General features: G+C 34.4%; 1 protein-coding gene across 1 annotated transcript in view; it reads right to left on the reverse strand.

Moving 5' to 3' along the window:
• The window catches only part of sema3d (sema domain, immunoglobulin domain (Ig), short basic domain, secreted, (semaphorin) 3D), a 54,223-nt gene that overhangs the window by 26,914 nt on the left and 4,499 nt on the right, over positions 1–22,810 (reverse strand). Inside the window, exons 2-6 of the mRNA XM_041254615.1 lie at positions 17,431–17,629; positions 5,287–5,447; positions 1,081–1,143; positions 724–843; positions 41–134 (exon numbers count right to left, since the gene is read on the reverse strand). Coding sequence (XP_041110549.1) covers positions 41–134; positions 724–843; positions 1,081–1,143; positions 5,287–5,447; positions 17,431–17,587 — 595 coding nt within the window. The 5' untranslated portion in view covers positions 17,588–17,629. The remainder of the gene's footprint in view (positions 1–40; positions 135–723; positions 844–1,080; positions 1,144–5,286; positions 5,448–17,430; positions 17,630–22,810) is intronic.

The following is a 22,810-nucleotide window of genomic DNA, read 5'->3' on the forward strand; positions in this document are numbered from 1 at the left end:
AACTGATTTCAAAAAGACAACTTAATTTTATCTTCCTCACCTGTTAAAACAGAAGCAAATGGCTGCCATGGATCAAAGGGGCATTTCAGTCTACCAGATTCCAAACTCTGTTTATTCAGACGAAATGTGGTTTCCTGTTGTGACAAAAAAAAAAAAAAACAGATTTATGTTATTAATAATGTAAGCCTTTTTAAAAATATGCCATTGGATAATAAAAAGTAGTAGCATACAGCACATGTCTTGAGAGTGTAACTTAATTTGAGCGAAACAACACTAGCTAGTACACTTCTAATCATTGTTGTTAACTTGCCATATAACATTGTGATGCTTGCTAACAGGAAAACTATGCCGCTATATGTAAATGTATAGGTTATTATGTACATCAATTATACACAGTAAAAACAATCACTAACAATGCATATGACAATGGAAAAGATGTTTTAGAGTGTGTTACTGACCTTTTCGAGTATTACATTTAAAATGTAACTGTAGAGACTGGAACGGAAAGTCTCCAAATAATCAGCAAGCTGACAGCTACATTTTCTTTCATATGAGCAGCCTAGTTCTTTACTTGAATTGTTCTACCTCTCTCATGCCTAACATTTTGCCTCATTACCACATGTTGCCATAGCTGTAATAACTGATGACAAAATAAACTGTTTTTGATAGATGAATATCCGTCTATTTCCTGCCCCATTGTGTCAGTGACTAGGATTACTTCACCTCGCCACGGCCTCCAGTTTCAATAAATCCACACACAGGGTGGAAGGCTCCTGTGCCACAGGCATACACATGAGTCTTGTTATAGCTGTGGAGAACCCTGATGAAATTTGCACACTCTGTCTGTAGGGGAGAAAAAAAGAAATGAGTTAAGTTAGCTAAAAAATGTATTTTTTCAATCTCAGCAAGCACTACTAAAGAGTAGCGTGACCATATATTTTATTAGAAAAATGTAGCAGCTTTTATTAGATTGTCATATTGGAACTTGAGTTCTAAAAGTCCACAACTAGATAAGAAGCACTTGTGTTTTGTTTTTTTGTTTTGTTTAATTAAGCTTTGAATTAGTCATACTGTACTCACATATGCATTTTTCCCAGCTAGTTTACATTGTTCAAATTTTTCTTTAGAGGCAGGCCAGTGAATCTGCAAAAAAAAAGTTTGTTTGAAATGCTACTTCAAGTTTTGTGGAGAACTGCAAATGTTGACAATAGTCCCTCCTCCCCCTTTGGCATTAACAAAGACAAATCTGTCATCTTAACATGCACATTGTAGAAGGATTAGAGTTCAAGTGATGACATCATTGTGTATTTCTTATTCTAGAACTATTCACTGTGGTCTAAAAATAGAACAAGACCTGTTAATTATACTGCAGTTTATTGAAATTGAAATCTGAAAGTCAAATATTATTGTTACTTCATTTTGTCAATGTAAGAACTTATATGCAGTGAAAGACAATGTCAAACCACTACAAACAAGATGCTGATGTACTGTTCTCAACAAAAAACATTGGGACGCCAGAAATTAAACAAGTAGGGTGGCTTAGTGGCTCTAGTCACCATAATCAAGTGTCTTCCAACTGACTGTATGCTTATTTGTATTTTGTCTTGTCAAACCTGTGAAGGAACCTTTGCTAATTGAATTCCCCAAAGCTTTCTTATTGAAGGTTATTTTAAATTAATCATAAGGGATGCATACATTTCCAATAGAGTAATGCATTGAGGTTAATGAGGTAACACTGTATTTTTATTTATTTTTTTACAACAAAGAGAGAACTGCTGGTTTCAAGCAAATTAACTGTGATTGGATACTTTGGGCAGTGAAGAGGGACAAAGATATTTCTGACAAAGGCAACCATAAGAGGACTTTCTTGTAACAAATCTAGTAACAGGAATGCAAGCCAAATTAGGAATTGACACAGTTTACAGATATAAAATACCTTCCACATGGCTTGCAGCTCATTAATTTGTCTGGCAACTACTTCACTCAAACTATGCCAACCAATAAATAGTCAAGTTGATTTTATAAAATGTCTCAAATACCAATAAAACGTTAGGTTACTTACCGTAACCCTGGTTCCCTGAAAGAGAAGACGACCACCAGCATACTTATGGGATATGCCTGCCTATTGGTAGGTATTCACTGAGCATTTTATATCAGAGCTGCCAATAGGCCCCTTCCTTGGGTGACGTCCTCGGTCCCGCCAAACAAGGGATTAAACAGTCAACCCACGGAAGCTATTTTCTCTTTTGCATCGAACCCGTGAGCGCGATCGAAGCGAGCTCACTAGTTGGTTGTTGTCTTCTCTTTCAGGGAACCAGGGTTACGGTATGTAACCTAACGTTCCCTTTCAATTCCAAGATGACCACCAACATACTTATGGGAAAGTATACCAGAGCAGTCATGAGGGAGAAGGAACAGCAGTAGATGAGGGATGCATCAGAACCGAACCCAAGGGTTAACGGCAAGAGCGTGCAACCTCAAAGACCCTCGTACCTAATGAAGGCAGGGAAGGATCTACCACTTTAAGGTGGTAGGACCTGGAGAATGTATGTGGCGTAGCCCAGCTAGCCACAGTACAAATGTCAGTGAAGCTCCTCTGAAGAGGGCATACAGCATAAGATCGGTACTCGACCAGAGCTTGTTCTTTAGTTGAATGGTAAGACATTAGTTTTTTTAACCATATGATATGAGGTTCACATCCAGCCCTTGCTTTTCAATTCAATTCAATGGGGTGAGATGCCAATTCATGACAATATTATTCAGCACAGTGTACCAGATATTATCTGTGTGATCAACTAAGTTATTTTTAGCAATCTTACAGTTCGATGTGGTCAAAAATAAAAACAGTCCACATTTCTACTGAGACTAACATTCTTCACTCACTGTCAGTGCAACACTTGCAAAGTCCTTACAGCCTCTCAAAACTATCAATGCTAAATTACACGGAACTGACTGTCCTTGCATTATCTCCCAGACGTGGGCATGATAACACTGTGTAACAAATAAAAATTTCCTAATTGCTTATGCCTCAAAAGTATAGAACATGGCTATTATTCCCCACAAACTTTGCTTTTGTGACCAGGACAGTGATATTTCAAAATATCACTATTTCCAATGGGAAAATGAGCAAATATGTGTCTTTGTTCACATAAAGTCAGAAAAAAACAACATATGAATCCAAATTAACATGTATTTATACTAAAGTAATACAAAGATGACTACAAAAGATTTAGAAGTGAGTAGTTTTTCGAGATTTACAATTATACTGTATTTACAGTATAATTGTAAATCTCAGAAAACTACTCACTTCCATTTTCCTGGTCACAAAAGCAAAGTTTGTGGGGAATAATAGCCATGTTCTATACTTTTGAGGCATAAGCAATTAGGAAATAACACTTACTACCCAGGAACAAAAATTGTGTTACATAGTGTAATGATTGATAGGATTCAAGGACTTGAGAACCTATAAGAACTAATTGGCTGGTTTGGTGGTGTGGGAATCTTGTTTTTAATTCTGTGGAATTTCTAAGAGTACTAGAATGGGAAACAATGGCACTACTACACCCACTACCAGCCTCCGAAGAGTAAAGTGGTGTACCTACAGTACTGCTAGTTTTTGCTATTTTTAGCAAAACAAAATAAGATGTTACGATAAACATGAAGCAAAATTGCATTTGTTGAATGTAGTAAATGCTAATGTCCCCCCTCTTGAATGTGTAATTAAGGAAGTGTGCCACATTCAATAGAAATTACATAAAAATGTAATTTAAAAAGCCCACCGAATCCTGAGAACCAAATGAAGAAAAAACAATCTTATTGAAAAAAAGAAAGTACACTAACTGCTGCACAAACAGTTTGAATTGAAAAGATAAAATAGGTAATCCCTGTTAGTCCAGCAGTTTAAAAAAAAAAAAAAAAGTCTATCTGACAGCAGACAAAAAGTGTCAAAACAACCATGATCCTTGAAACACAGACAAGTATGTGGATGTTGTACTTCTGATTTAAAGTCAGTTGGGTTTGGATTTGGAAGGGATGAAATATTAAGCAACAAATGGTCCATAGATGGCAACAGCTTCAAGTGGCCTATTGTCTTGGTCTCTTGTGCCCTTGCAGAGACAACAATACATAACCCCTCAGTCCTGACATGTGTGTTTTATTTATTTTTTTCGTGTAAAATTGGGCTGGATTGGAGCTCACTGGCACATAGCCAAGGCAAACAAAGGAACTGTCTAAATACTACACAGACAAAACACCACATTCTGTCACCTAGCTGCTAGTGCAGATTATCCAACAGAACTGGAGCCTTTTTAAATGACTGTGATGTATGTGTATGATTTTATGTCAGACTTCATGATGTTAAAAATGAAGAAGAAAACTTACATTTACAGACCAGGGCAAATAACAAGTGAAGGCTGACATTTGAGTTAAATTGCATGACAAAGAAAATTAGAACTGTTTTTACGCAGTGAGAATGCCAATTTTGAATTTTATAACCATGTGCAAAACAAAGACTGAAGGCAACCTTTGTGTGATCTGGAAGTAGTAAAGCAAATCTATGCAACTGCCACCAATTACTTTTGTGAGAGTTTTATACTTATGCTTCTAGTTTTAATAACTAGGAGCTGTTCCTTAGAGTTTATTAGATGTTCTCATTTTATACCAACACTATACAATGGTACACGTTTGTTTCTATTATTTTGTACATAACAGCGTAATACTAACAGATAGTAAAGGTTTCTCAGAAAATGATTTTATTAGACTGGTTCCCTGTGAAGGAAACTGTGCAATATAAAGGGATCTACAGTTGTGTGTAGATACAGGGATATGCATTTAATCTGATATGTTACATGTTGTTTCTGGCTTGTACCTTATATTTTCTTCCATATATATATATATATATATATATATATATATATATATATCTATATATCTATATATATATATATATATATATATATATATATATATATATATATATATATATATATATATATATATATATATATATATATATAATAATATAAGGGTCCCAATGAGCTATCTGACAACAACATATCCACTGTCAACTGCTTGGTGTTAAATGTGCGACAAATTACTTCCTTTAACTAAGTATCTTTAGATTACCTAAAACGGTAGACAGTTGAATGATATCATTTTTTATGTGGTCAGGGTAAGAGGTCACATTATGAACTTGTTTTTAGACAATTCTGAAAACATTGCAGAATTTGATGGAAAGGATATATACTGTACGTCAGGGGTAACCGGAGAAAAATAAAAGTGCAGTACCTTCCGTGGGTTCTTGTTTAAATCATCCAAACCAAGCAAAAAAATGTGGTCTTTGGCTCCCAGCAGAATGAGTCCCCTTTCCTCATCCAGCAGCAGGGTTTGGAAATTAAGCCCGTCAGCTGAGCCCAAGAACGGCATGCAACTGTTTGAGAACAGCATTTCTGTGGAAAAGAGAAGGGATTACTTATGAGAGCAGGGACTGAAAATTACTCACTGTGTTTCTTTTACAAATACACTGGCACAGCTTGATGTTTATACATGAAATCAATAAGATACAAGGGTTCATTCTTAGTTTCATTTTTTAGAATACACTTTGACAGGTTAAACAGTTGTGCCTTTAACATATAGCATCATTCCCTATGTAACCGAAATCTCCACAGAAATACATGTTAGAGTTTTATTGGAAAGGGGTTTATTTATACAAATAATCTATACTATTCCATAACATGGCATTATTGCCAGTAAGTTGTCACTTTTAAGTATCGCACTGTGGAATTTGAGTGATTATTTTTTGCCAGCTACAATAACAACTCATTTGGTATGTGTTGGGTTTCTGGGAAACCAATGTATTTACTTTTCCAATGTATTAAACAATCTAAAATAGCAAAAATAAATGTCGACAAACACGTTGACGTCTTAATAAATGGCTTTATAGGTGTTTCTGTATATAAAAAAAAAACCTTTTCATAAACCAGGCACTAAGAATGAACTGTGACAATTTATTTTGAGTAATGAACCAATGCATTTAGACTGAAGCAGTGCAGCAGAAAATCATGGAAATGGCTGTAAAATACAAACATAACAGCAAAGAGTTTTAGGTTCGCACAGGATTGTACCATCCAAAGGAACAGCTGATTAAAATGTTGCAGTTCTTTCAGCAAATTCTCTCAATTACAAAATACACTGCTTCAACTGAATTGGCTGTGCTCAGTTAAAAGTTCACTACAATCTCCATATCAGTATTTGAGGTAGGAAATAATCTATGTATAGTCTTGGTTTATCATATACTGTCTATGAATGTTGTTAGGGTTATACATAAATGTACTGGGAAGTATTATAACAAGGAAATATTTTAGGAGTATGTTAACAATCTAATAACATCTCCCAAAAATGTATTCAGCTAATTTCACAGACCCCGATCGGTGCTAATCTTGGACTTCCTTAGCAAAAGTACACAGGATTAATAAAGGCCGACAATATTTAGATCTAACCCTGTTTAGATCTTTGAAATGGATCCCTAAAATGACTAAGATCCATTTTCCAGAACATATTTTGTGAATTTACCATTTTACTTAAAGCATGACATTTTCTAACAGTAGAATTGACTCATATACTTCTAAACAGAAAAGGCAAGGAACATGAATATGTTTTTTGTTTTGTTTTGTTTTGTTTGTTTATTTTGTTACAGCAATTAATCTACTTATCTTACAATAGATTTTTTTTAAAGAATTTTATTTAAAAACAACATATCTGTATCCATTTAAATAATTGTCAAACGCTGAAGAATATAAAAGATAATATCTTCATATGTTTGCCCTCTTAATTTGTAAATTACTTTTGTTTAAATTAGCCAAAAACAAACAAACAAACAAAAATGAACATATTCACTCTCTTCAAATTATACTTCATTTCGATAATGTTACAAAGAGCTAAAAGATTGGGTCTGCCCGGTTCCAGCCAATGACCGTGGTCGTTCAAAATGGCCAACTTCATTAAAATCATGAAAGACTTTCATTGCCTATGGGCAAAAAATCCTGGATCCTTGCCTTCTGTAAGTGAGATTTTTATGTGAGAGACAGACACATTTGTATTGCTTAAGGATAAACCGGTGGGTCTCCACGACTGCAGTAAACTTTCACCAGCTTTTCATTAATAATTTTAACATCCAGACCTTCTATAAGTAGTGGTTGCAAAGCACTGACATGTTGTAACACAAATCTCTTTATAGTTTATAAAGTGGGATAGCTTCATTCATTTCAGCTCATTCTTTCACTTCTATATGTATTTAAAAGCACAGTGCCATAAGCATACATTATTTTTGGCAGTTATTTATGGTAGGCCATTCTTGGTCATAAGAACCATTGATGTGCTGTCTACCAAGGTCTGTGTTTTAGGTACACTGCTAATATGCTTAGTCTTCCTTTTCTCCAAAATGAAATAATGTTTAGAATGCTGATATATGACGCTATTTTTTTTCTTAAAAGTTTTGCATATAGTCCTATATTTTTTTAAATAAATGGATACTAGTCACAGACAAATGGTGTAAATGTAAAAAAAAATTGGAGGTTTCTGACATATAGTTCCCTAGGACACACAGTTGCACCCCTAGTAAAAGACCAAGTCATCATAAAAGATCAGCGTAAATATATGAATTAAACTTTCAGCATCTGTGTGTGACTTCTTTATAGCTTCTATCAAACACACGTCTATATAATCTTATCATCTGTCATGTACAACGATGTTTTGATTTCATGACATGAAATGTTGAAGCTAATGGGATTGGCACTCATTGATTTTTCTTCAATATAGAGCAAAGAGATCGATAACTAATCAGCTTTGTAAACGGAATGTGTTTGTAAGACCAAAATGAATGACCTACTAGAGGTATTTTCCAGCCAACACTATTTGGAAAGCTACCATGTGCCATGGTTATTGCAAGTAATTCAACAACCCCTTTAATTTAAGCACGAAAGGTACAATGATTTTTTTTTTTTGCAAAAGATAACAGGCATCTTAGATCACATTCTCACTTGTCTAATACCACAGCCTTATACAATCAATGGCAGTACAATCAAGATAAGGCTTTGTTGAGTATCATGACCTCAACCCACTAATTATTCTTGCCAATAAAGTACTTTGCATCACATACAGTATCAAGATATGGGCAAACTTCATTACATTTTTTTAAAGATACCATATTTACATTTTTACAAAAAAGAATTTATAATCTACAGAAAGATAAAAAAATAAAATAAAAAAATTAGTCAAGTAAAGCCCTTTCTAACATTTGGATTTGCACCAACGAAAGAAAGGTTCTATAATGCACTTTGATAATATTTGCTAACATTACTCAGAAGGATTATGCAAACAAACACCAAATTGTTTTTGAGTATATGTTTCGTCAAACTGACATTATTCATAAATTATTTTAAAAGATCAAATAGCTAAATAAGTCAACTTTTAATGTAGCTTTGAGAAACCTGCAAGAATCAGATTGACATATAACAGCAGGGAGTTCTCTAATCCTTGTGCTACTTACCACATTCAGAACTGCTGAGTCACAGAAAGGACATGTTTAAGTGATGCAGGAAACAACATAATGAAAGAGGTCCCCACAACAAAGTAAAGTATAGTACAGCACAAATGGAGCCAATATATAGAGATGCAATTCTAGAATGAGGAAATCAAATAGAATCCATTCAAAATTATTTAATTTGTAAGATAGAAAGTACTATTCTGTTATTTTGAAATCTGGTTTCACCTTTAAAACATTGTGCAATATTAGAAACAGTGAATTAGTTGAGGGTCCTTTTGCAGTATAACACATGTATAATTTACTATCAATGTAGCATCAGAGTGGGTCATAATATCATTCTGTGTATGAAATTAGGGGGTCCTAAGCTATTCTCTGTGTCTACTTGGTTTCTGGCCACAAACTCCCCCACTGATAAAGAACGCTTTTAAAAAGAGTCATAAACTAACTGCTGGACAAGTGTTTGATCGTCCCCCATCACTGAATGAATCAATTTGGCACCGGCAGTATCTTGCAGAAGGCAAGACAGACAGTTTTGAGTATGCTTTGATACCTGGGATAGAAAACAGTACCTCTCATAAATGCAGCCGACAAGGGAAGAAACCACGGACCAATTGAGAACAATGGGCTGTCTCACAATGAGAACAACCAATGAGAAACACCCCACGTGGACTCGGGCACAGCCCAAAATAACCAAACTAACCAATCAAAGGGTTGAAGACAGAATCACAACAACCCATGCGACTTTCAGAAACGCAGAGCTCCCCACACTAGAATTGTGCCCCACAGAAGGAACAGCGCCCCAGGCAAGAGAAAGAAGTGGCTCGGAGTTCGGAGGAACAAAATGGAAGCTAAACTGCTCTGAAGAAAGTTTCTGAGTCATGGGAGAATAATTGCTCGAATTCACAGAAGGCAAGGAAGAATCAATGTTCTGAATAATGGCTAAGATCATCTTCTGAGGAGAGGCCCTGCCATCTGTCCTATGAGAGACTGAATCAGTAAACGGGATACTGCATTAATCAGAAAGCGGGTCTTTGTTTCCACGTAGCTGCATGAAACAAACTGAAGCAAAGCCATCAGTTATGCTTTTGGAAGATCCCGAGAGAATTGCAACAAGAACACTTCTACAAAATATGTAACTTTTCAATTGCATCGCATTAGATGAACTGAGTTCCGTCTGATCAATGGAACTATTCCCAGTTGAAAAACTGTCGACAACAAAGATAATGTTGCAAGCCTTAGATATCAACTAGCTGATCTCCATTTAAAAATACATGTAACTATGTGTTTATTGTGAGCCTACGCAATACAATGCGTACAACAAAGTACCGTCAACACATACTGACTTATTGTATAGGGAAATCAAAAAGTATTCAACATATTTAATATTAAATACTTTATGACTTGAGAAAGTAACTGTAGTAAATGCTATCAAGTTAGTAGATAAACTGTTCTAGGAGTAGAATATAACTTCTGATTTTAGAGTGTGTAAGAAATGTATTTTGTTTGTTGAATTGTAAATGCAGAGAATTTGATCATTGCCCCATTTCTGAGTTAATTTGAATATATAATCAACTGACGTTGATAACATATTATTAATTTGGTACACCTCGTCTAAACTAAATTAAAACGGTAAAACTAATTTCCTAAATTAGGTACTGGAATGTTGGATTCCATTCTGAATGGGAAGTTGAATTAATTCTTGTGCATATTGACAAGATCGATTATAAGAAATGGGTATTGAAAATACTAATGCAAAGTAGACACTTTGTGTGATCAGCCATATTTAATATTAGTATATCAACCATGTATGCTAATGATGTTATGGTCGTTGTAATTGTTTGACTATGGATTCAATGAACTGTACACTAGTGACGCATATCTAACCACTAGCCTTTCCTTTCTGTAATATTAGATTAGTTGTGCACCCCTTTTTATTCTGAAATAAACTATTGTTTTATATTCCTGACACGTTGTGTGAATGTCTGTTATTGTCCAAGCGAATTCGAGTTCGATGATCCCGAACTTAAATATGGTAGGTCTTTATGTCTTATTATATTCTGACGTTCTTAAACAGGGCGACTAGAGACTCATTTATATTTACATAAATTGTATACCTAATTCATTACATCAACATGGCCTAACTAAATTATTCAAAATTCATAATCATCGAATAATCTTGAAACAAGTTAATTATGTTTTAGATGTAATTTGAATTTTGGGTCCATACTAACTATAAATACTGTTTTAGGTAGTCTAGGAATCTGTACCTGCCAGAACATACAAGACTACAGCTGTGGCTTTATCCCCGGCATTGGTTTTATCCTACAGGATGTTATTGTTTCATTATAATAACAAGTAAACAACATGTAGACTGATTTCTTGGAAAAACTTAGTTGTGTTTCTGGAAGGAGAATCCGCCCACTAATCAGCACTTTATACACAAGCACCATAAAAACTCTGTGTTGCTTGCATTCATGTCGCTTCTTTTTGTTTGACCTCTCAGTCACACATGACGAGGCCAAACAGGGAGACCGCTGTCTTTACAGCCTGGAGGAATGGCTACCCTCAGCCATAGATTCCCTAAGGTTTCCTCCTACCAGTGAGTAGGGTTTTGTCCCTTACCTGAGTGCCAAGCAGTTTGTATTTAGTTTCTGCGGGGTGCGTTGCAGGCCGGAGAGGCTGGGTTCTCCCTCAGTGCATTTCATGCACGGGGGGCGGGCCCGTGTTTCAGCTGCTTACTTTTCATTCATCCTTTTCCTATTTTTGGGGGTAGGCATTGCGCCACTGCAGTTGTTGTATTAACCATTCACCATCTTAATTTTTCCAGTCATGGTTTGGCGGCCTTGTCTTTTGGGGGAGGTCCTTGGCACTAGACTGCATGATGTCATCGTGTTTTCACTAGCTGGCCAAGATTGCGGATAGCTGTCAGCACCCATGGACAAATTCATTGTCATCATTAAATTGTCTGTTCAATTGCAATTTAAATCATCTACTTTGCAGATTACTGAAAAAAGTATGTAATCAATTCAATGTCAGCCAAATAAAACAATTTTGCTTTAGGACAACCAGAGTCACTGATTTCTCTGCATTCCCAATAACTTAAATGTTTGGATATTGTAGATTACTGCTGGTCTACGTGCCAAAATGACCTCACTTCCCATATTATCATCCTTTCCACCAGTGTACATATCTAACACCTGACATATTTAGGAACATATTTTACATGCAGTACAATGGATATTTAACTAAACCTAACTCAAATGTCCTATCTATCTATCTATCTATCTATCTATCTATCTATCTATCTATCTATCTATCTATCTATCTATCTGACAAATGTTTCGCACATTTCTTAGCAGCAATTGAAATAGCAGCAATTGAAATCCTTATTGTCGATTCTTCTTATTATCTTTTCTATATTACAAGCAGGCACAATCATTTATTTTTGTTATCTTGTAATCAGGAAAAGTGATCCTTTAGTTTGACAATCATTGCTGCTGTTCATTCACAGAGACTTATTTTCATGTGCAGCTCCTTCAGCTTCAGATTTGGCTCTTTTCTGACGGAGTGCTTACAGTGATCAAGTTCTGCATTGTGCCAAGATTTCCATGGTCTACAGATTTAAACACATGAGAGCGACTCTTGTCACACACAGCATGATGGGTATACCAAAATGAGACTACTCACACATTTCTAGAAACGTTTTTATTTGTTAGCCAGTCCAGCCAATGTTACAAAAAAGCAGCAGCCACTTTCTAAAGTTTTCTGCTCATTATGGATACACAATTAAAACACAAACTATATTCAAATTTCTATAGTTATATTTATTTTATCACACAATCACAATACAAATAGGGGAGCTGCTGCAGAACCAATTTGTTTTAAACCTTCTCACAATCTTTTTTTTTTTTTTTTAAATCATTGTGGCATCACAGTTGAATTTTTTAATTACCCAGTACATTGACACGGAAAACATAGTCCCATTTCATTTAATTTTATCCTATTCTTTTTTAAATCACCTAAATGCAAATAGACCATAGTTTCAGATGATTGCAAGTTAATACATGGCAGTTTGAAACACAATTTGCTTAACGTTCTGATAATCCTTTTTTAATTACTTTTTTTTTTTTTTATTCTACTTTTTTTATTCAATATGGAATAGAACACAGCATGGACATTTGCTGTGATATATCGGTTGACACCCAAAATTATCTTTAAACCATATATACTGGAGAAGAACATACGAACAAGCTTCTGCTTTGTACCTTAATCGCCAAGGATGATAAAAATCAAGGTAACTAATTAAAACTATCCATCACAAGGATAGATTAGTTTAGGACAAAGGTGCGCAACCCAATTTTTACCACAGGCCGCATATCCAGAAAACTAGTTTAACCTAATGTGTATAGCGGGCTGCAAATTACTAAAGAATAATCAGAGTTTAACCCTTAGCTGCAAATATATATATATATATATATATATATATATATATATATATATATATATATATATATATATATATATGGGTTAATTTTATTTCGTACTGCATGATGCACTTCACAAACAAAAACATACAAAACAATTAAATATAAAGCATTCATATCGTACTGTTACCATATACACACGCATTGCACAATAAAGCAAATGAAATATCTACTTGCTGAAGCGTTTTTTATTTTAGCCGACAAATTGTTCAGTTGTAGCAGGCAGCAATGTAGCAAAAGGCACAGGGCAGTGACGTCACCTCCTTAGCAACAAGCCTCCTATGTTGGGAATGGGTTATTTCAATGCAGCGGATTTGTGCATTTAAGAAAGGAGAGGAAATTAGTTGGAGACAAGCTGATGAAAAGCATACCCTCCACAGTAAAATTAAGGATTTAGTTAAGTAACTGAGTGCTCAGGTGGAATGAAAACCAGAAGACACATGGGGACCCCAGGACCTGGGTTGGAAAGCCCTGGCCTAAAGGAACCATGGACTCGACTTTGGTTGACCATTTCTTACCTTGGATAAATAATACTTTTATAAACAAACCATGCAATTTTATATAATTGTGTGTTAGAGATGTAACCCTCCTGTTTAGTTATCACTGCCATGGTATTCTAATATCCAGAACTGTGTTTCTGGCTAACTTCTTTCCAGTTTTCTATTGGTTTCAACGATTGAATTGTCATGTATTTTGATAAGAGATGCTTCTGCCGATAATGAAATGAACTGAAACCCTGTGAGAATGAGAGCAGCCCCAATCAATCTGATTTGTTTTCCGGGTTATGGAAGGCTCTAACATTATGGCAAGCCAAATTATCATTTAGAGATATCTCAAATTGCATTTTAAGATATCTTCTATATTTAGAGATGTCTGTAAAACATTTCAAGATATCTCAAATTGAATTCTACATATCTTTAATTGTGCAGTTTTTAAGATATCTACAATTAATTTAAAGATATCTGTAAATCAATTTGAGATATCTAAAAATGAAATAAAGAGATCTCAAATTGATTTACAGATATCTTTAAATACTATGGAAACCATATGGATTGTGTTAGCATGGCATGCCAAACTGTCATTTAGAGATATCTTAAAATGAGTGTTTTAAAGATATCTTTAAATCATTTAAAGATATCTCTAAATAACTTCCTGTTCATTTAAATATATATTTAAATCATTTGAAGATATCTTAAAATACTGTCCTATTCATTTAGAGATATCTCTAAATCATTTACAGATCTCTTGAAATAACTTCCTGTTCATTTAGTGATATCTCTAAAAAACTTCCTGTTCATTTGAAGATATCTTTAAATGGACAAGAAAGCCATTGAAAACATAGAGCTTTTTCACAGGAAGTTATTTTGGGATATCTCGAAATGGCTTCCTGTTCATGTGATTGTATCTTCAAATGATTTACAGATATCTTTAAATGAACAAGAAGTTATTGTGAGATATCGCTAAATGATTTAGAGATATCAGAGCCAGAGCCCCAACCTAAATCCAATCGAAAATGTGTGGCATGACTTGAAGATTGCTGTCCATCAACGCTCCACAAGGAACCTGACAAAGCTTAAACAGTTTTGTACAACAGACTCACATCTGTAATTCCTGCCACACTTAAGCATAACTTAATCTAATCTATTCTTTGTTTGTGGTGTTGTTTTCACACTGTGTCCACAAATCTTGATTAGACCTGCTAACTATGGCTAGCTGCCCAGATGCAGAGATAAGAGAGACTGCAAATGTCTTGCTTAGCTAGTTACACACGCTTTAAGCTATATCAAAATATGAAAATAACATATAAGAAACTTATAATCAAATACATAATAAATACTTTATGCAGAATGTCATCTCCTACACCTGTTCCTGTCACAGCAGAGAGCCGCTTATCCCGCTGATATGAAAATTGAATCTGGGGGGCATATGGAGGGTATATTGGATGGGTCAAATATAATATCAGGAAAGTCACGAAACACTTCAATTTTTTTTTCCAATACTGGTACTATAAATACTGCAATTAAGCTTGCATTGATTTGTGTGTGTGTATACTGTGGGGTTTTACAATGGAAATATCTATAAAGAGAACAATGAACTGACTTGAAGTGGCATATGATGCCTAAACCTGGGTGTGACAGGGAGGACCCTGTCATTGGTTCAGTACACTGCCGCTTTGTGAGCAGGAGGGCTTGTCCAGAGCTGAACTGATCAGGAAGTCCTGATTGGGGGGGAGAGGGGGGTAGGCTATGCCTTTTTAAAAACACAGACGCGCCAGCATTCATGGTTACTGCAACTCCATGGCTATTTTAATTGTATCAATTAAATATGAGATTAAAACCAACACTGAGATTAACTGGTTTTAATCTCAAGGTTAATCGTGATTAATTTTTTTAATCACTTGACAGCCCTACTCTTGTCTTAAGTACAGAGTGCTATTCTTTCTGTGTGGTGGCTACAAGTTGCAACACTTTCAGTTTTGATATAATACAGTTGTATTGAACTGCCACAAAAAGTCTATAGTACTGAATGCTAAGTTTTCATAAATGACAATGGCTTGGTTATTCAAAAGTCTGAAATGTTTGACAGTATAAATGAAAAAATAAAAAAAATCTAACAACTGCACAAACAAATTAAATAATGTACATATTCAAGTTAACACAAGAAAAGAAAACTTCCAAATTACTGATATTTTGCAGTTATTTGTAAAGCCTGTTTTTCACTTTGTTCAAGTACTGTATGCATATACTCAACATGTTGTTCACCTCTTTGTACTGCATGAAACTAAAACGTTCACCAGATTTCAAACATTAGATTAGAACACATAAAATGTAGGGAACAAGAAGAGGCCATTCTGCTCAAACGCTTGCCCTTTTACAAGCACACCGATAGCCCTAAGGCAGAACCTACAGTCTAATAGTTTCTTGAATGACCCCAGTATTTTAACTGCTGCAACATCACCCAGTAAAGTATTCCATCAAGTTTATTATTATCTGCGTGAAACATGCTTCCTGTCTTCTGTTCTGTAAATGTGTGCCCTCAACTTTATGCCTGGAATGTGACTTGGGCTGACCTTATCATACCCCTTAAAATGTAACAGACTTCAATTAAACCTATATGGTCTTTCTGTGACTTGACCAGAACTTTCAACCTATTCATATATAACTAAATCATTACATAATCTTAGCATAATAATCTTGCATTCCACATGGTTAGCTATATACCCAAACATTTCTCTTGTCTTTTTAACTGCCCTTTCACTTTGTTGAAATACTGTTGACTTGCATACATACATGTGCACTACAAGACAAACCTTGTCAGACAAATTGAAGGTGGGAAATTATTGCATTTTTGATTGGCTGACCTGATAAACATGTTAGTAATGGATACTGTAGTCGACAACTAGAATGCGCTCAGCAGAAGCTATACATACATCTTACCTGACTGTGATTATTTGACACACGAGCCTGGGATTTACATATGCTGATTTTTACTGTGTAAGCAGTCTTTAGACAATCAACATGAATGTAATGACAGTTCAACGTATTGTCTGTCACACTGAGGTAATCACAGTTAAAACTGGAGAAATACAACACATGTACCCATAGTGCCAATTTGGTATACAATGCCCTCTTGAAATACTCACAAATAGACAAAGATGTCCCTGCATTCTGACCCTTTTGAAGCTCAGTCATAAATCAAATTGTGGAGGGTCAGTAAACTAAGGTCCTCCCAACTGTTTAGGTATCTACATGTAGTTATTCAGGGAATAGACTGTACTTATCTTTTGGCATCTCTGTTGCACCATCTGTTCTTTGCAATTTAGATTCCATTTAACAACAAATTAACCTGAAGCCAGCGTACATCTTTAAAGAATATATATATATATATATATATATATATATATATATATATATATATATATATATATATATATATATATATATATATATTCGCATATGCAGGTCACAGCAATTGCTAACAACCTCAGGCTTTGCAGATGTCAAGGTGCCTGCTGAAGTTACATGGAGTAATACACTAAAATATCTTGACAAAATGTGATTGTATCCTTATGCTTACTTCTATTTGAACCGGGTGAATCAGTTATTTTATTTATTATTATGTATTATTATTATTATTAACTAATCATACAGCCCAATTTAGAGCATAATACATGTACATTTGAATATTTGTATTCAGCTAATAACATGGTGGTGGGTTGCCATATGATTATTAAACTTGAATAATCACATCTACCTTAGAAAATAAAAGAAAACCTTAACTACACATCATTTTAGGAAAACACATATTCAATAATTCCAGTAGTTCAAGAACAACATATGAATGTACCCATGAATTAGACTTGGACAATTAGTCATAAAATATAAAATACATATGTATGGTTACCTTTATATGACAGCGTGAGTCTTGGTATGTTCTGCTTCAAGGTGTCAACATGCGGGGAGATCAGAAGCAGCAATCCAAACAGCTGCTGGACAAGTTGAAATGGACTGACATGCGCTCTTCTTCCAATGCTCTTGTTGTCATCTACTGCCAAATCCATGATGGAATATTTGTCTCTGATACAAGTCAGTCAACTCGTTTTCTGTAAGAACAAAATTTAATCTTATGGTTAGAGTTGGGTAACGACTCGCTTTGGGAGGAGGGGCAGCCTTGTGTGACCACCAAGAAACAGAAGCCAGAAAATCCAGGCTTTAAATCCCTGCTTAGCCACTGACTTACTGTGATACCCTAGGGCATGTCACTTTACTTTAATATGCCTCACATTCCTTCTAGCTCAAAAACCTGGATATGAGTATAAGACTACCAAAAATTATATTGTCACCAAAGAAAACAAAAGATTTTTTCTCATCTTACTCCACTACATGACGTTAGAGAACAATGAACAAAGAACTGACAAAAAAGAAAATATGAACTACTGCACAGGCATGCCTGCTATTAACCCAATTATTAGAAACAAATGGTTGTATGATCTACGCATTGGCTGGTATAATATTTAAACAGTATGGTAACTGTAAACTGTAAGGTACATAATGCAAGTTATAAAATGAAGGCTTACAAATAATGGAGAAATACTAGAGTAAATTACTTTAATTCACAACAATCACACTTACTTTCATGGAAGCTTCCAATGTTGTTACTAATTATTATTACACATGTGAAATTTGTACAAAAAAGATTTCTTCACTTACCTAAAAAAGTTTGAACACTGCAAATAAGTTGCTTAAACAAAACCACTTTGAGAATAATAGGCTATCCTACTGCAGTCGCTTGCCTCAATTCACGAAAAGATCTTACTCAGACACTTAGCTTAGGCTGCAATTATCCTCACTTGATTTAGAAGCATGTTTGCAGCAGAAAAATTCAAAAGCAAAACGGCGGTGGTGATGGTGATTGACAATAAGGTAGGAGTGGATGGAATGTGTGAGGCTAGGAGACAACGCTGAATAGTACTGAGACGTATTTTGTACAGGACATTGAATAAGAAGGTGTTGACATTAAATTGGCTTTTTCCTTAACTTTGTTCATAGGAACACGAATATAGCGTTAACTGTTGTATACCGTAATTACAATAATTGCAGTGTAGAATAACAGGAATGTAACATAATGTACATCTACAAAACCTGTATGTGACTCACCCTTACTATGATCTTCCAATTGTGCAATAATATATTGGGAATACTCTATATAATAAACTTTACAGTTTCTCACATAAAGATCAGCTAAATTTTCTTCCATTAAAATATAAAACTATTACAATATGTATAAAATATATACAGTAGAAATGCTAACAGACCTTGTTTACAACTAGTTCTTGGACTATAAATTAAACAATACATTCCAGAAAACAATGTCTTATTTTTCAATATTACTATAGAATATTAAACTTTGGTCAGGGTGTGTTATATTTCTGCTGCTGTCTTAATGGAAGCCCCTTGAAAATGAGGAAGTAATCTCAAGGGTGCTACCAGTTAAAGCTGTGTTTCTGCTTGTGTTAACTTCATGTAATGCACTGTTTTCTTTAATTTCCCACATATATAACCATCAAATTAGATTTTTGTTTATATGAATGAGCAGTTTTTGTCATAAGCTTTATCAAAAGAATGTTCTCTACAACACTTGTTGCAACACTGAAGCCGTGTCCTGCTAGTCTTATGCACACACACACAAACACACACACACACACACACACACACACACACATATATACAATAGTACAGTTTTGTGTGTAATGTGTCAGATCATGTCAAAGTACATATGAGAATGTCAGTGATTAAGCCAGTTTGCTTGAAAACATTACAAGTAGACCGGACATTTCCATCAATGGATTTAAAATATATATATATATATATATATATATATATATATATATATATATATATATATATATATATATATATATATATATATATTTTTTTTTTTTTTTACAAGAGTTTAAATAAGTATGCATTTTTTGTGCCAGAGACAGAGTTATAAGTCTGTAACAAAATGGATGATTGTTACTGTCGATATGTTTGATATTACTAAAGATACCCACTGTGGAGGTATTGGAAAGTCCAAAACTTTAAAATAAATTAGTTCTGCACCATATAAAAATGAGCTGATTTTACCAGTGCTTGCCAGTCTAACTGATTGAAGGCCTTCTTGCTGATCTTCAAGTTTCTGCAGTGACATTGTAGATACTAGTATCTAGATAGTGTAAACTAGATACTTTTTTAGCAGACATATTTAATTAAGTAAATATTTATTTAAATCTTTTTGGAATTAAAAGTGTAAATGCAAAACTGTGTTGCAATTTTCTTTGTGACCGTGGTAAGTGAAAAACGGCGATTCAAAAATTGTCAAAATCCCCCCAAGGTAGCAAATCCACTGAACTTAACACCAGCCAAAATGTCCCGTTATACTGTATGTTCCTGCCCCCTACAGCATTTTTTATTCACTTTTAATGATGTAATTTCCTCCCAGCCCAAATTCAGACTTCAGAATTCAGGCTATCCCAAGGAATGAGAGAATTCGGGCTCCCGCTCGGATTGGCAGCCAACTCCAGTAATTTAAAAACATGGAAACGGAGGTGGGGGGTGGGGGACTCGAGCACGTACCCGGGTTCTGTGGCTCATGGAAATGTGGTACAATGATCCATTACATTTCCCAGTTGTTGTCAGAAGAACACAGGAATGTAATGCTGACTGTCATGAAACACAACCCTCTATGCAATATAATACAGTACAGTAAACTGAGTTTCTGTGATATCAAAATGACTTTTAGAATCAAAGTGTTAGATCCAAAGTGGAAGATTAAAACAGTGAAAATTCAGAATGACTCAAGGCATTTAAAAGTTTTATAATTTATTGGAAACCTACCACTGTTCTCTAGAACTATTAGCAGTCTGGATGGATTTTTACATGAGAAAAGGTTTGTGTAGTAGAATACAAAGAACGTTATCATTTGGGTAGCCTAAAATAATCCCCATATTCTGCCAGCTCTGCTAAATCATTCTTACACAAGGTTTCAAGGTTAGAAATTCTGCTGCCGCCTTATAATTTGTATGCTCCCAAAGAATGGAATATTAACTCCTTAAGCGTTGTTGTAGATGTATGATTATTTTTCCTTCTATACTGATTAATACCATTTAGACTGACCACACACTGTAGATTTAGTTGATATCAAAGTTATTTAGTCTACTGCTCATGTGTCTGTACTTTCTCAAAATGGTTTATAAATTGTGAAAATCCCAAAAGCATCTTCTTTAGATAAGCAAGTATTCCTACTTTGACAGTCCCTGTTTGTTCTTTGAGTACTATTCAATTACATTTTGCATTCTGACAGCCTTCTTTGTTATAAAAGTGGTTTCACTTTGGGTTTAAGAACATAATGAATAAGCATTTCATTGGCTCAATCTGTATGTTTACTGTGGGACTTGTATATACTGTGTTTATATGGACATTCAAATTCTACTTATTGTGTTCAATGTAAAATTGAGGGACAACATTAATGAAAATACATATCCCAAAATAGTGTAATGTTGCAACATAAATCACAGTTGTACAGTGAAGGCAATTAAACAGAACAGCAGCAGTTACAGCATCATTATTCAATTTTCTGTTTTACTAAAAGCTATTTTGGTGTTTGTTTCCTTAAAATTTTAAGTCCTCAGCAGTATATTATGTAACTCCCTTGAGAAGCTGTATGCCAAAGTAAAATATTTAGTAGATAATAATGCATGTTTACACTTCAAACAGACAGTTATAGACTGTCAACTTTATAAACACAATTCCAGTTCAAACTTGTTTTATGGCAACTTTCCACATCAACTTCTCAAAACAGACAACTGCATCTTCTAAAAATGCTCATCCAGTCTGTGATACTCTTAAGACTTTTGTTGTCAATCACTAGCGAACACTGACAAAAAATTGTGTTACTCTTGAGAGTTTCTTGACACCAAAGCAGGGCTTTATAGACTAGATTAGATTAAGATAACTTACTGACGTTGACACTGTTTTAAAGGCTTCTTTGTACAATATCATTTACATTCCTTCAGTTTGTCTAAGAGGAATCTTTAAGGCGCATATATATATATATATATATATATATATATATATATATATATATATATATATATATATATATTCAGGTCATATATAGGGAAGTCAGAAGTCAGTCATCGTATCAAAGTCTTTTATTATTAAAGCTGGTGTGAACCACAGGTGTGACTGAACATTCCCTGCTAGTAATATGTGGGCTTTAATGCTCTCTTTGTTTAAATGGTATGTTTATTATGCTTTATTACTTCCTAATGAGAAGAATGCATCATGTACTGTACATTGCATAGCTTCAGGGAGAAAAAAAAAACAATAAATTTGTAAGTTACTTCATCTCTTTACAATGTGTAAGTGTCTCATTTAATGGAACTGGGTGGTCTTTTATATCTGTGAGAAACCATTTAAACCAAGGTCTTCCATCACCTGAGGCTCAATGAAGGCAAAACCGAAAGGAAAAAGTCCCTTTTTTAAAAGTTTTCCTTATGAGCAGCACACAAAAATACCAAGGGACAGATGTATGAAGGTCTTAACAAACATGGCAGGCACACATCTGAGTCTTTAAGTGGACCTTCTGAATAGTGTCTGACATGTTTTGTAATATTAATAGTTTTAATGTACTTAACTTCAATTGAAGACATTGCTAGATTTATTTTTGTGACTAGTAAACACTTATGGTATTAAATGGCTAAAACAATTTAATTGAGCCTTGACATGTAGGGTTATTTCTTTAGATAATATGTATGAAAAGAACAGTGAAGTTATAGTGCCCTTAAACTGTTAAATTATTGTGTAGCTTTAGTTTAAATTAGCAGAAGGCATATTAAGTGCTGCCATATGATGCTCTAAATCCTGTAATTACTGAAAAGCAAAATGAATTGCCAGATCCATTTAAAGCAGTTTAAATATGTCATTGTCCTTTTTTGTTGTTGACTTCTTTACATTTTTCATTTCTTAATAAGAAAACAATGTAGTTATAATAATATTCCCTGGCTAAACAAAAGAAGCCTGGACAAAATTTAAAGTAAGACAGAGCTGAAAAAAAATTGATTCATTTTATACTAATACACTCAAAGGACTCTCCAGTTTCAGTATAATATTGGATAGGATAAATAAACAGTTTGGCTTCCTCAGTGAAACAGTTGTTTAAAAACATTAATAGTTTTTAAAACAAACCTACTGCCTTTTCCTTTTCTTTCAGTGCGTCCATGCTTCATAACTTTATATAA

The sequence above is a fragment of the Polyodon spathula genome, chromosome 7, assembly GCF_017654505.1.
Source record: "Polyodon spathula isolate WHYD16114869_AA chromosome 7, ASM1765450v1, whole genome shotgun sequence".
Taxonomy (NCBI): Eukaryota; Metazoa; Chordata; class Actinopteri; order Acipenseriformes; family Polyodontidae; genus Polyodon; species Polyodon spathula.